General features: G+C 42.7%; 1 protein-coding gene across 1 annotated transcript in view; it reads right to left on the bottom strand.

Annotated features, from left to right (window-relative positions):
- The window catches only part of ST14 (ST14 transmembrane serine protease matriptase), a 1,989,024-nt gene that overhangs the window by 898,681 nt on the left and 1,076,987 nt on the right, over positions 1-13,356 (bottom strand). Inside the window, exon 12 of the mRNA XM_044081090.1 lies at positions 4,550-4,657. Coding sequence (XP_043937025.1) covers positions 4,550-4,657 — 108 coding nt within the window. The remainder of the gene's footprint in view (positions 1-4,549; positions 4,658-13,356) is intronic.

Here is a 13,356-nt window from a genome sequence, read left to right as displayed (position 1 = left end):
GGACGGTTTGGTGGAGGGTGAAAGCAGTTTGTGGTTACGGTACAGGAGACACAGTTTCTGGTGTTATTTTTTTTTATGCAATGATGGATATGTATGTCGAATTTTAATTCGACAATTATAACACCAAGTAATTTAGGGTCTATATTACATAATCAGACACCTCTTCAAATATGTAATGATCGATCCATAAACACCAAAATGAGAAAACCGCGAATGGCCAAAACCGCAAGTATATGGCAGGTGGAGGGGGAAAAAAATTGGGAGGGTGAGGGGATTGGTCAGAAATGAAGGGGTGGAGAGTAGAGAAGTACAATGAAAGTGGGGATAGGGTAGGCGAGCGCAGTGAGCCCGAGCTTAGCAAGGGCGAATGGAGCGGGTTGACCCAGCAAGGAGAAAGTTCAAGGAGGAGGGAAAAAAATCAGTAAGGCACGTTGAGTGAGCAGGTAAACTCAGGGGAGCCCTATGCTGGCTGAAAAGGAAGAGAAAAGCAGGTAGCACCTAATTAGTGAAGAATAAGTATTGAGGGGGAGGGACAGAAGGCTATGACTATTGAGAGGAGCTAAATACCTTAACATAAAACAGATAAGTTATGCAAAATGTATCAACAGTGAAACGGATGAAAGGGCTGAGGGTGGGCTATAAGGAAGGTTTGCAGCTGTCGCCCCTGGGGAATGCACTTCTGCTGACTGCAACAGATTTTAACAAGGCATAACAGCTGTCACAAAAGCAGGCACCTACACTACACAAGCATGTGTTTGGTTGGTGAGCCAGTTGGCTACCCATATAGTGATGTATGGGTTAACCCCAGTTTTAAATTTCTCCAAGTCATCTGTATTTTTAATACGATGACAGGAATGGACCCCATTCCTAATTCAAAGTACAGTTAAGGTTCATGAAATTAGTACTGTTTCAATCTTTGATGTCAGCAAAAATGCCCTTCGCAGCACCCACAATGTGCCCAGTAATGAATCCTTCTGCAATTCATATGGAGTTACATGCATTAGTAACATATCCAAATATGACTGTAAATTCTTTTTTACAAGACCTGTTGCCCCTACTACTACTGGAACTGTCAAAGTATCTTTCTTCCACACTGCCCTCATTCCCACCCACAAATCCTGGTATTTTATGACTTTGTGCCTCTCTGCAGTTAAGACACTGTAGTCACTGGGTGTAGCAATTTCATCAATCATTGCTACTTTTACATGGACTACTATTATCTGGTTCTCTCGCATCTATTTTTTTTGAATTGTTAAAAGTGGGTGATCACATGTGATATGAACATTTTCTATGATGCTTTGTGGCTCATGTTTCCAATGTTTTTCAACCACTTTATTACCATAATGTTTGCACAATTACCAATGCAAGAGTCTTGCCACATTATTATGCCTTTCAGTATACAATCCTTTTGCCATTAGTATATCATAACCAACTACAAGATGTGCAACTGTTTGCAGTTCTGCTTTAAAAAAACCTACATTTGTATGTTTCTCCCATATGTTCAATGGGCTCAGTAAACCAACGTGTACATAGTCCACTATCTTGGGTCGCCAGTATTAACCTTTCTTCTTCTGTTTTAAATTCTCCTCTTCTTAACTATTCCTGCATTCCAGCCTGATCAACAAAGTTGTTCCAAGAGTTTCCTATACTTGCAGCTATATTTATGTATATTCTACATTTCTTGCCTTCTCATCTGGTCCTTCACCTTATATTCTTTTTGTTTTTTGGCAGACTCTGTTGCTGCCCAAATTTTATCTACTTCTGGTTTGATTTCCGTTCCCACTTGCCACCAATATGCTTCTGCTAAACTAAGCAGGGAAATCATCCGACTTTCACCTCATGTTTAAGAACTTTCACTACATTTGGTTCTTGTGAAGTCAACAGGTGTATGCAATCCCACGATTACAGATCTATACATGTAATTAATTTTGAGGAGGCCCATACACCTCCTTCAGAACATGAGATATATAATCTTGGTATGCACTGATTTTTATAAATCATTTTATGAGCATGAAGCATCCTACTTGTTTTCCATCTAACCTGCCCAACATGTTTTAGGGCCAATCACTCCAAAGCTGTAAGACAAGACAGGAACAGCAAATTGGTTTATAGCTTGGACTTCATTCCTAGAAAACAATGCTGTTTTTAGTATTAATTTAAGCCTTCTAAAATATTCCTTATTGAGTTTTATTCGCATTTGATCATGTTTTATTGTTGATCCTTCATCAATTCCCAAATATTTATACACGCCCTCTTGTTCAACTTCTTTTACATCAAATTCCTGTCCCAAACTGATGTTTTCTTGGTGCTGCAGCTTTCCTGCTTTAAAGACTGCTTTTGCACATTTATCAAGACCAAATGACATTCTTGTATCATCTGAAAAAGTATTAGCCCTCTTGCAGTTATGCTTTCAGTTCCTCATCTGAAACTATACAGTTTAAAATCATCCACAAAAATATGATGAGAGGTCTTTACACTGTTTTCTAGGAGCCAAATTATAGCCATTGACCTAATGTGTTAAGCAAACAGCTTAATGGGTAAAGGGCAAGACAGAACAGCAGCAGTGACGGGGAGTCGCCCTGAAATACCCCTTTGAATTTTTATCTCAGGAATAACAATTTGTCCTTTATCATGGCTTAATTGCAAAGTGGTCTGTCAATGTAATGTAATCGATCAGTGTAGAATGCATCTTATATATTTTCAACCACTCTTATCCATGAATGTGGGATAATGTCAAATGCTTTTTTGTAGTCAATCCATGCCATAGATGCTTTCCCTTTTTACAGTTTTCCATTATGACTATTTAACACCAAATGATCCTTTGTTTCATATGATTTTATTTTATTACCCTTTTGTTCTACTGCCATGACTGAGTTTTCTTCTAAATAACTATAAACTCTGCTGGCATCAACTTCAGTGCATACTTTATAGTTCGTTGGAAGTCAAGTTATTGGTCAATAATTTTTAGGATAACTTGCAAGTTCACTCTTAAGAAGGAGCTTTGTTTTTCCTGTTGTTAACCAGGCTGGTGCGTGTTCGGGGTGTTCAAATAAATAGTTCTTGCTCTTCACTAAATCTTCATACAAATATGATACTTTTAGCCAGAAGTTAGGTACTGCATCTGGGCCTAGGGTTTTCCAGTTGGAGGCTTTTCTTAACTTTACTTCAATTTCTCTGGCTGTTACTTCATCCCATTTCATATCCTGTACATCTAAACTTCTTGTTCTCTTTTACTTCTACGCATTTAGCATCTTTATGTTCCCCAGGATCTTCATAGATATTTCTCCAAAATGTATCTCTCTTCTTTTTTAGGTAATCTTTCAATTACTTTTGCCTTGTTTCCCAGTTCTTAACAGAACTTTTTGGCCTCATCAATACATTATCTACATATATAATTATGGGTATATCCCTGAACCACTTCATGTGCGGGTACGTAATTTACCACTGCCTTTGTCTTAGCTTTGCTAATTTTGCATCCCGAAAAGATATGAAACAATCTCAAAATGTTACACAACACTGTATTGTCTTTCTGGTTTAGTCAGGTACAAAATATCATCTGCAAATAAAGCCAGCTTTTCTTGACTAACATATCATTATATCCTTGAATTTTGGAGTCCATTATTTTCTCTGCCAGTGATTCTAAATATAATGCAAATAAAAGGGAGAGAGGACACCCATGCCTGGTCCCTCTGTTCAAGATGAAATTATCAAACATGACCCCCCGCCAACTTTAATTTTCTCCCCTCTATCTCCCATATATTCTCCTAATCTATCTTAATTTTTTTCAGGAAATGCAAATGTTTCCATTGTCCTGCTCAAACTCCTAGCTTACGCAGTCAAATGCTTTTCTGCATAAAGACCCACCAACGATGGTAATTTCTTACATTCTGATTCCCTCTGTATCACCAATGTTCTGTTAATGTTGTCAAATGCCCCCCCCCCCCAAAAAAAAAAAACACACCGAGACATATCTATCAGTTCTGGCATTACTTTTGCCATTCTTTAAGCCATTAGAGACATGAACACTTTATAATCATGGTTTACTATTGAAATGGGTCTGTATGAAGCTGGACATGATGGATCCTTACCCCTCCTTTAGGTATTACAGCTACCACGGCTTTCTTCCAGAATGATGCACTTCTCCTCTTAAAATACCGTTTAAGAAAACCTTTCAGATCTTTACAAGTATTTTTCCCTCCTAGCTTCCAAACTTTCACAGGAATACCATCTATTCCTAGAGATTTTCCTGTAGATTGGTTATACAGCATAATTTTTATCTCATCTCCTCCTATTCTAACTGTTGGTAATTGAGCCTGCATTGAAGCATTATAATGTTCTCAATAAAGTTACACAAAAAGAGGAGTGAGGTTTAAGGGAAGGCAGGAACTAAACAACTTAAGCAATGTTGGAGTGAAAAATATTCCTTAAAAAGAAAGAAAACATGTCAACAAATGTGATAAATATGAAAAATGTTAATGTGGCTTTGTTTTCTATTAGCATATGGGTGCTTATGTCTTAAGTGATAATTTAATAGGTAAGTGCTACTTACCGCAAATGAGCTCATCACTGTTATCACCACAATCATTGGCTCCATCACATACCCAGAACTTTGGTTTGCAGCGACCATTTTTGCACTGGAACTGCTCACTTTTACATGCTACAGATAAAGAATTTACAAAACTGTTAATATAACATTTCCCTTTAAAACACACATGTAGCTTCTTGCACCAATAAGCTAATTACATAATTTACTTCCATTTCTTAAAAATATTAAAAGTGACTGTAGTTCAGTAACATTTTATTAGTACAACAAATCAGCATTCACAAAAACTAAATTATGGCTGGCTCATCAGTGTGAATGGGTAATGCTTTGACTGTGACCTGGATGACTCAGGATCAAAACAATTTGGGAGCTAGAGGAACCAAAATGAAGGGTGGGAGTCCGTGTCCAATACTCAATTTCCTTTCACTGGGAAATGAAAAAAAAATGGTCCAAGCCCACTGAGATACAATCTACTGAAGATACAGTGTGTGTGGTGTACTGCAAGTCCTATATGGGTCAGGCATATGCCTTTTTTTCTGTCTGCTAAACCATATTCACAACCGCACACATGCAGTAGGGAAGGTGTAAAAGGCACCTGCATCTGCTACCATGTACATCAGCTACTAGGGCTACAGGAGAAGATAAGCAAAAAAGGAAAATATCCTCATGGCTGCCTAAACAACAGGCATGTCACCAATGGCTCTCATCCTTGTACTGGGGAAAAATGAGTTGTATTCTTCATATGAAGGAGATTGCCTGCCAACAGACCCGATGTCGGCCAGTATACAAAAGTCTTAAGTACCTACCATGTGTGGTACGATGCACATAGTCTGCTGTTCGGACGCAAGCTATAAAAGAGAATATATGCATGCACCATCCTCAGAACTGTGTGCCTCAGGGAGAACGCCTGAGAAATAGCTATGTAGGCAAAGTACATCTAAGGAAGATCAAATGCAAGCAGATGGAGGGTGGGAGAGAATACTGCAACAGAGAACAGAAGGAAGTTAACATTATGGTAAGATTTTACACAACTAATCTATGTCCTTCTATTCTGCAGTTGCAGTATTCTTTACATGAGGGAGAATGCAATACTTCATGAAGAGAAGGAAAGGGAGGAGGTAGGGGAACAGCAGCTTTCCAGGAAGCTGTGAAGAATGGCCTTAGCGAATCCTGCCAGGGATTTAGAAAAGTTGTCCAGTTTGTAATTCTTGGTGAAGGTATGAACTGAATACCAAGTAGCTGCCTGCAAAATGGAACTGGGGTCCAAACCTTTGAAGAAGGTGCCAGATGAGGCCATGGCCCTGGTAGAGTAAGCTCTAACTGAGGAGGGGGAGGCTTTTTTTCCACGGTGATCATAACAAAAGTTGATACCCTCACAAATCCAGTTGGTAATAGTCTGTTTAGTGACAGGGAGCTTTAGGGCTTTAGTGTAAAAGGAGACAGCTTGTCAGATTTCCTGATGCTCTGTTTTGTCTAGATAAAACCTAAGCTGTCTGTGCACATCCAAAGTGTGCAGAACTCTTTCTGCAGAGGTTCAGGGAGAAGAGAAAAAGGTGGGAAGGTACACTGCTTAGTTTAGTGATATCTTGTTGACCACGTTAAGCATAAAGGAGGGGTAGGTGCGGAGAGAAAACCTGCCCTTATGGAAGACTAGGAAAGGAGAGGAAGCCATAAGGGCCTGTAATTCTGAAACCCTTCTGGCAGAAGTGACTAGTAAGACAGTTTTCCAGAAGTTGAATTTTTGGGAGGCAGAAGCTGCTGGCTGAAATGGGGACAAGGTCAGTTTTTCCAGAATAAAGTTAAGATCCCAGGGAGGTAGACCTAGTCTCCTGGGGTAGAGCAGGTCTCATGTGGAGGACACCTTTCACGAATTGTTTGGCCTCATATCTGGACGCCAAGGAGGAGAGAGAGACAGAGATGGCTGACATGAACTTTCAATGAGGAATAAGTTAGTCCAGCATTCAGCAACTCAAACAGGCATGATAGGACTGTGGGAATATGCACTCTTAGCGGGTCCAAATTATGAGACACCCCATAATGAAAATCTTTTCCATTTGGATAAATAAGATTTTTGTGTGTTGGCTTTCCTGGCCTCCTGCAGTACCCTTAGCATGTCCTCTGAAAAAAGTGTCTAAAAGGAATTAAGGCCCTGTCATCCACAATGTTGCCTGCAGCGTGGAAGTGAATGAGGGTGCCCTTGTGTTGTGAGAGTAGGTCCACTCCGAGGTAACCTGCGGTGACCACCCTTAGCTAAATGCAGGAGTAAGGAGAATCAATGCTGTCTTGGTCAAAAGGGGGTCAACCAACAAGATTTTTGGTCTGCCCTGACAAATCTTTAGGAGGACTCTTGGGATGAGAGGCAGAGGACGGAGTGCAGGTAAGAACATACTTCACCATGAGAGTTTGAGGGGGTCTACCTTCCAAGCCACAGGATGTGGGTCTCTGGCACTAAATAGAGGAAGCTGTCTGTTCATGTGGGAGGCAGAGATCCACTTGTGGAATACCACACTGGTGGGCAATATCCAAAAACATGTCCTTGTGAAGAATCCATTTGTGGGGTTGTACAAAACATTCATGTTGGAGGGAATGTATAGTGCCTGAAAGGGTGTCTGCATTCTGAACACCAGATACCACACCTGTAGAGCTAGCCTGCATAGGAGGTATGATCTGGTCTCCCCTCTGCTTATTTACATGCCAGAGCACTGTCATATTGTCCGCTAGGACTTTTAAAAGACCCTGTGAAGTGGAGAGACTGAAAGGCCTGAAGTGCCAAGAGTAGTGCTCTCATTTCTTTTATATCAATGTGATCTTTTCTTTGAGTGGGTGACCAGGTGCCTTGTGCTTTCATGGCAATGAAAGCTGTTCCCAAAGCCTGTGTCTGAAAGAATTTTCTGCACTGGTGGAAGAGAATGGAGTGGGAGCCTTGAACTGGTGGAAAGTTGCTGTAGCCACCAACTTACTGGTGCTAGGCACTTTGTGAAAACCCTTGGAGTGGTAGAAAGTCCAAAGGGTAAAGCAAAAAACTGAAAATGTCCAGAGGCTACCATGAATCTTAGATTATTTCCCATAGCTGGGGTGGAGAGAAATATAAAGATAGGCATCCATTATGTCTATTGAAGCCATGAAGGCTTGAAGGAAGATCAGAGGAAATCAGGCTTGTAAGGTTAGCATCCTGAAAGAGGGTACCATCAAGAAGGTGTTTAGGAAAGAGAGGTCTAAAATGGGTCTCCAAGAGCCTTCCTTTCTTGGTACTTGGAATAACCTGGAATAGAATCCCCTTCCTCTGATGGGCAGGGACATGTTGGATGGTGCCTTAATCCAGAAGTGTTTGAAGCACCGGTGGGAACAAAGTACAGTTTTGTACCTACCATAAATGTAGATGTCCGATAGATATGCAACTGCAGTCCTTACATATGGGTTGTCCTGCCTCAGGCAGCCCTCGGTCGGCCGGATTCCAAAGTCTGGGTCCGGCGTCGGCTGATGTCGCCTCCTCCCCGACGTCAGAGCGGCTGGGGTATAAAAGCATCAGCCGACGCCATCTTCCTCAGTGTTTCTTACACCAGATGCCAGGTGCCCTCCAAAAAAGGCTAAATTTAGAAACTGGATAAAAAATTCCAGACATACACAACAGTAATAAACAGATACACCATAACAGATATCCCCAGCTAATTATAAAAGGAGGGAAGTGGACCCAATATACAGAGGGGTAGGAGGGAGGGAAAAAGTACAGTTTTGTACCTACCATAAATGTAGATGTCCGATAGGTATGCATCTGCAGTCATCACATATGGGTTGTCCTGCCTTGGGCAGCCCTTCGGTCGGCCGGATTCCAAAGTCTGGGTCCGGCGTCGGCTGATGTCGCATTTTCCCCGTCAGAGCGTCTAGGGTATAAAAGCATCCGCCGACGCCATCTTCCTCAGTTTTTCTTGCCCCAGATACCAGGTGCCCTCTAAGGAAGGCTAAATTTGGAGAGATGCATTTAAAAATCCAAACATGCACAATAATATAAAAACAAATACACCATAATAGATCCCCCCAGCTAGCTATTAGAAAAGTAAGTACCCAAGTAATACCACAGAAAGGAAGGAGGGAGGGAAAACCTGACGCATACCTATCGGACATCTACATTTATGGTAGGTACAGAACTGTACTATGTCCTTCAAGGATGCATCTGCAGTCATCACATATGGGTAGAATACCATAGCCAATCTGGGGGTGGAGGAACTATGTAAAGGATGGTGTAGCTAAAATGCCCTGCAGGACTGCCGTAGCAAAGCCTGCTCTGGATCTGGAATATAAAGGTAAATTGTAATGCTTGGCAAATGTACGCACGGAGCTCCATGTAGCAGCTTCTAAAATGTCCTTGGTAGCCACCCCTCTTAAGAATGCTGTGGAAGTGGCTGTGGCTCTCGTGGAATGAGGTCTGATGTTGGTTGGCACAGATTTTCCATGAAAGGAGTAACAAAAACAAATGCAATTCCCTATCCATTTTGAAATAGTTTGTTTGGAAATTGCTTTTCCTTGTGTACCAGCAGCATATACTACCAACAGCTGGTCAGTTTTTCTGTAACCTTTAGTTCTGTCCAAGTAGTAGCGCAACTGTCTGTGTATGTCCAGAGTGTGCAGAAGTTTCTCCTCTTTGTTTTGTGGATTTGGGAAGAAGGTAGGTAAATGAATAGCTTGATTTAATGAAACCCTAGATACCACCTTTGGCATAAAGGTAGGATTGGTTCTTAGTGAAACTCTGTCCTGATGAAAAAGAAAAGGCTGTACTGCCATAAGAGCCTGTAACTCGGATACTCTTCTTGTTGAGGTTATGGCCAGAAGGAAAGCAGTCTTCCAAGACAGGAACTGTAGTTCTGCAGATGCTGCTGGTTCAAAGGGAGGCAGTGTTAGTTTTTCCAACACGAAGTTAAGGTCCCAAGTAGGTAGAGGTGGTTTCCTTGGAGGATTGATATTTTTGATTCCTCTTAGAAACTGTCTTAGGAGAGGATGAGAGAAGACAGGCGGATCTGTATTGTACCCTGCTGAAATTGCTGAAGCATGTATTTTAATGGAAGAGTAAGACAGACCATTGTGGAACATTTCTGCCAAGTATTCCAGGATATGTGCCATGCTCATCACTGTCGCATCCAGGCCCTTTGTGGTGTTCCAAATGTGAAATCTTTTCCATTTTGCTGAATATGCCTTTCTTGTGGAAGGCCGGCGAGCTTCCATAATAATATCTTTCACTCTCTGGGATAGCTTGTCCTGAGGAGGAGTCGAGGTATTTTCCAGGATGTTAATTGCAAGGTTTTCAGGTTGGGATGCAGAGTCTTGTAATTGTGCTGTGTCAGTAGCAGTGGCCATAGAGGAAGAGGCCATGGTTTCGTACGTGACATGCTCTTTAATAGTGGGTACCAGTGCTGTCTTGGCCAGTCCGGAGCTATCAGAATCACCTTTGACCGCTCTGACCTGATCTTCAGTAAAACCTTGGTCATTAATGGAAGAGGTGGAAATGCATACACTGTTAAAGTTCTCCAGCTGAAAGAGAGGTCATCCACTTTCCATGCTTGTGGGTGGTATGTCCTTGAGCAGAATTTCTTCAGTTGATTGTGGGGGGAGGCAAAAAGATCTAAGTCCGGCCTCCCCCATGATTGTGTTATCTGTAGAAAGATGTCTGGGTGCAGCATCCATTCGTGTGCATCCATGATGCTTCTGCTTAAGCTGTCCGCCAGTATATTGTCTTTCCCTGGCACAAACTGGGATTGTAGCTGTATATTGAGTTTCCATAGATTCATTGCCAGCCTGCAAAGAGGATAGGAATGTGTGCCTCCTTTCTTGTTTATGTACCACATAACGGTGGTGTTGTCTGTCCTTATTAACAGATGGCCATGATGCAGAAAGGGTTTGAAGGCTTCGACTGCATGTATCACTGCCAGCATTTCCTTTTAGTTTATGTGCATGCGTAGCTCTTTTTGTAACCATAGACCTTGAATGCATCTTCCCTCCATGTGCGCTCCCCATCCGTGGTCTGAAGCGTCTGTTGTAATGGTTTGGCTGGCTATTGGTTTGCTGAAAGGCAGACCCCTGTTTGACTGGCTTGCTTGAGCCCACCACAGAAATTCCTTTTGAAGGCATGGAATGAGTGGTATCAAAGTTTCTAAGCTGTGGCTGTGCTGAGTCCATAAACTCCTTAGGTACCATTGTAGTTTCCTCATATGCAGTCTTGCTTGTGGAATGAGAAGTATGCAAGAAGCCATGTAACCCAGGGCCTGCAGGATTTTCCTTGCAGTCAGCTGGGTTTGTCTTGTCAGATTTTTGAAGTAATCTGGTAGTTGACTTTGTTTTTCTTCTGTAAGGAAGGCCATTTGGGTGGTTGTATCTAGATCTGCACCCAGAAAGGTTATTCTTTGGGATGGAACAAGTCTTGATTTGTGAAAGTTGACTGTATATCCCAAGGCCTGAAGTAGGTGAATGGCATAATTCAAGTGTTTTACCAAAGTTTGTTGGCTGTCCGCTTGTATAAGGCAGTCGTCCAGATATGGGTATATTTGCATCCCCTGAAGTCTGCAGTGTGCAATTACTGATGCCAGGCATTTCGTGAATACTCTGGGCGCAGTAGATAAGCCAAAGGGCAATGCTGAGAATTGATAATGCTCTGACCCTGCAAGAAATCTGAGGTGTCTTCTGCAACTTTGTCTGATAGGGACATGCAGGTATGCCTCGAGGTCTAGAGTTACCAGCCAAGACCCCTTGCTCAGCATGGGAAGGAGCTGCTGTAAAGTCAGCATTTTGAACTTTGGTACAATGAGATAAGTGTTCGGTGCGGACAAGTCGAGAATAGGCCTCCATTGCTTTTTTTTTTCTTGGAACAAGGAATAGCCTGGAATAAAATCCTTGGCCTTGTTCTGAGAGAGGGACTTTTTCTATAGCTTTCATTTGCATTAAGCTGGAAATTTGTTTCAAAGCCTCTGCCCTTTGATTCGGTGGCAGGTTTGGCATGCCCTTTCTTTTTGGTAATGTGTGGAAATGGAACCTGTATCCTTTGTCTATTATTTGTAGTGTCCATTTGTCCCTTGTAATACTGTGCCAATTTTCTGAAAATAAAGAAAGCTTTCCGCCCAAAGGTGCTTCCAATTGAGCCCTGGTTGGCGGTGTCAAAGTAAAGTCATTGAGCCTGTCCTTGTGCAGCAGTTGAAGGTCCTGCATTACCTCTCTGGTTGGGAGGCTGCCATTGACGTCCTCTGTAGGAGCCTCTAGCTTGCCCTCTACCTCTGGCACGCCTGTTCTTGCCTCTCTGAAACCTCTCTGTCTCTGGAAAGGACCAATTCTTGGAAGGCCAATTCCTGCTGAATCTTGGCAGTTGTACTTGGAGAAAATCTTTGACTGTTTGTACTGATTTTGCTTTTTCTTCAAATTTCTTTAGGACCTCCTGAGCCGTGGAGCCAAATAATTTTTGCTTTTCCAGTGGGGCATCCAGCAGCTTTGCTTTAACATGGTCTGGCAAAGATTCAGCCAAGCATGCCTACGTATGACTGCGCCAGTCATAGCTGACCTACATGAAGCTTCCAATGCATCATAACCACATTGCAAGAAATGGTTGCTAACCTGCTGAGAGTTATGTACCAGATCCTGAGGTGACTTGCAGTCTAGGGGGTCAGGTGAAGACAGCTTTTTATGCAATTCATCTAACAAATACTCTTGGTACTGTATCATACGAAACTGACAATTTAATGCCCTCATAGAAAGAGTAGCAGAAGTATACACTTTTTTGCCCCATCTCTATAAAGCTCTGGACTCCCTTTCAGAGGGGAGGGGATTTTTAGCAGTGGCAGCTGCAACCCCTTATAGGGCCCTGGGAAATAGTTTCTGGATCTGCAGAGTGGGCCTTGTAAAGATAAAGATGCGAGTCCGGGACCCTGTAGTACCTATCGGGTTTGGCAGGAGCCGGAGGAAGAGAATCAGGGGCTGTGCTAGAGTCAGAGTACACATCATCAATGACATTCAAAACAGGAGGAATAGCTAAAGGCCTATGCTGAGGCAAATGTAAAAAGGTCCTTAATCTTTCCTGGAATCAGAGAATTCCTGGCCCTGCCATTGGAAATGCTCTCTCATGGTGTGTAGTCTCTCCCCAAAGGAAAACTCTTCAGGAGGGGAGGCCGAGGGAATAGATTTCTCTGCATCAGAATCCTTGTAGGCCGAACAAGCCTCCTCCTGGTGGTCCGAGAGAGTAGAGCCATCAGAGGCTTCATCTGAGGAAAGTGGATCAGAGGGATCAACCCTGGGCCTTTTCGCTGGAGGAGGTTGAGAGCCCCTGTCCGGATGAGGTTGAGAGCCCCTAATTAAGGAGATAAGATCCTCTGCTAAACTTAGAATTTGTGATCCTGTAGAGGGTCCATGAGGGATAACCTTGGGAGGCAAAGCTTTTGCAAGTTTAGCAGCTTTAGCCCTGGAGAATGCCTTAATGGACATGGATGCAGGAGGCCTGGCTACACCACGTGCTGGTGTAGATTTGTCTAAAGGAATGGTGTCAGAAAGTTCCAGGACACCAGTTTCTGTTGGCAATTCAATAACAGACTCGGCTGGGGCCTCCGGGACCGAGGTAGTCGGTTGAGCGGTTTCTGAAATTGGAAGTACCAAGGACTCTGTTTCAGCCGAGACCGAGACACTCGCGATAGGCCCGGCCGTGGTTTCAGCCGAAACCGCGGTCCGCGTGTGTCGGTCCTTGTCCTTCTGTTTTTTAACTAAATGCGAAGTCGGAGTCTCCGACGGCATCTTATACAAAAAACTAGACCGAAAAAATTCCTCTGCAAACTCCGCCAGACGTCTAA

The sequence above is a fragment of the Protopterus annectens genome, chromosome 8.part0, assembly GCF_019279795.1.
Source record: "Protopterus annectens isolate FY-2018-M chromosome 8.part0, PAN1.0, whole genome shotgun sequence".
Lineage (NCBI taxonomy): Eukaryota > Metazoa > Chordata > Ceratodontiformes > Protopteridae > Protopterus > Protopterus annectens.
The sequence above is the reverse complement of the archived record's forward strand: the minus strand, read 5'-3'. Positions and strand labels throughout refer to the sequence as shown.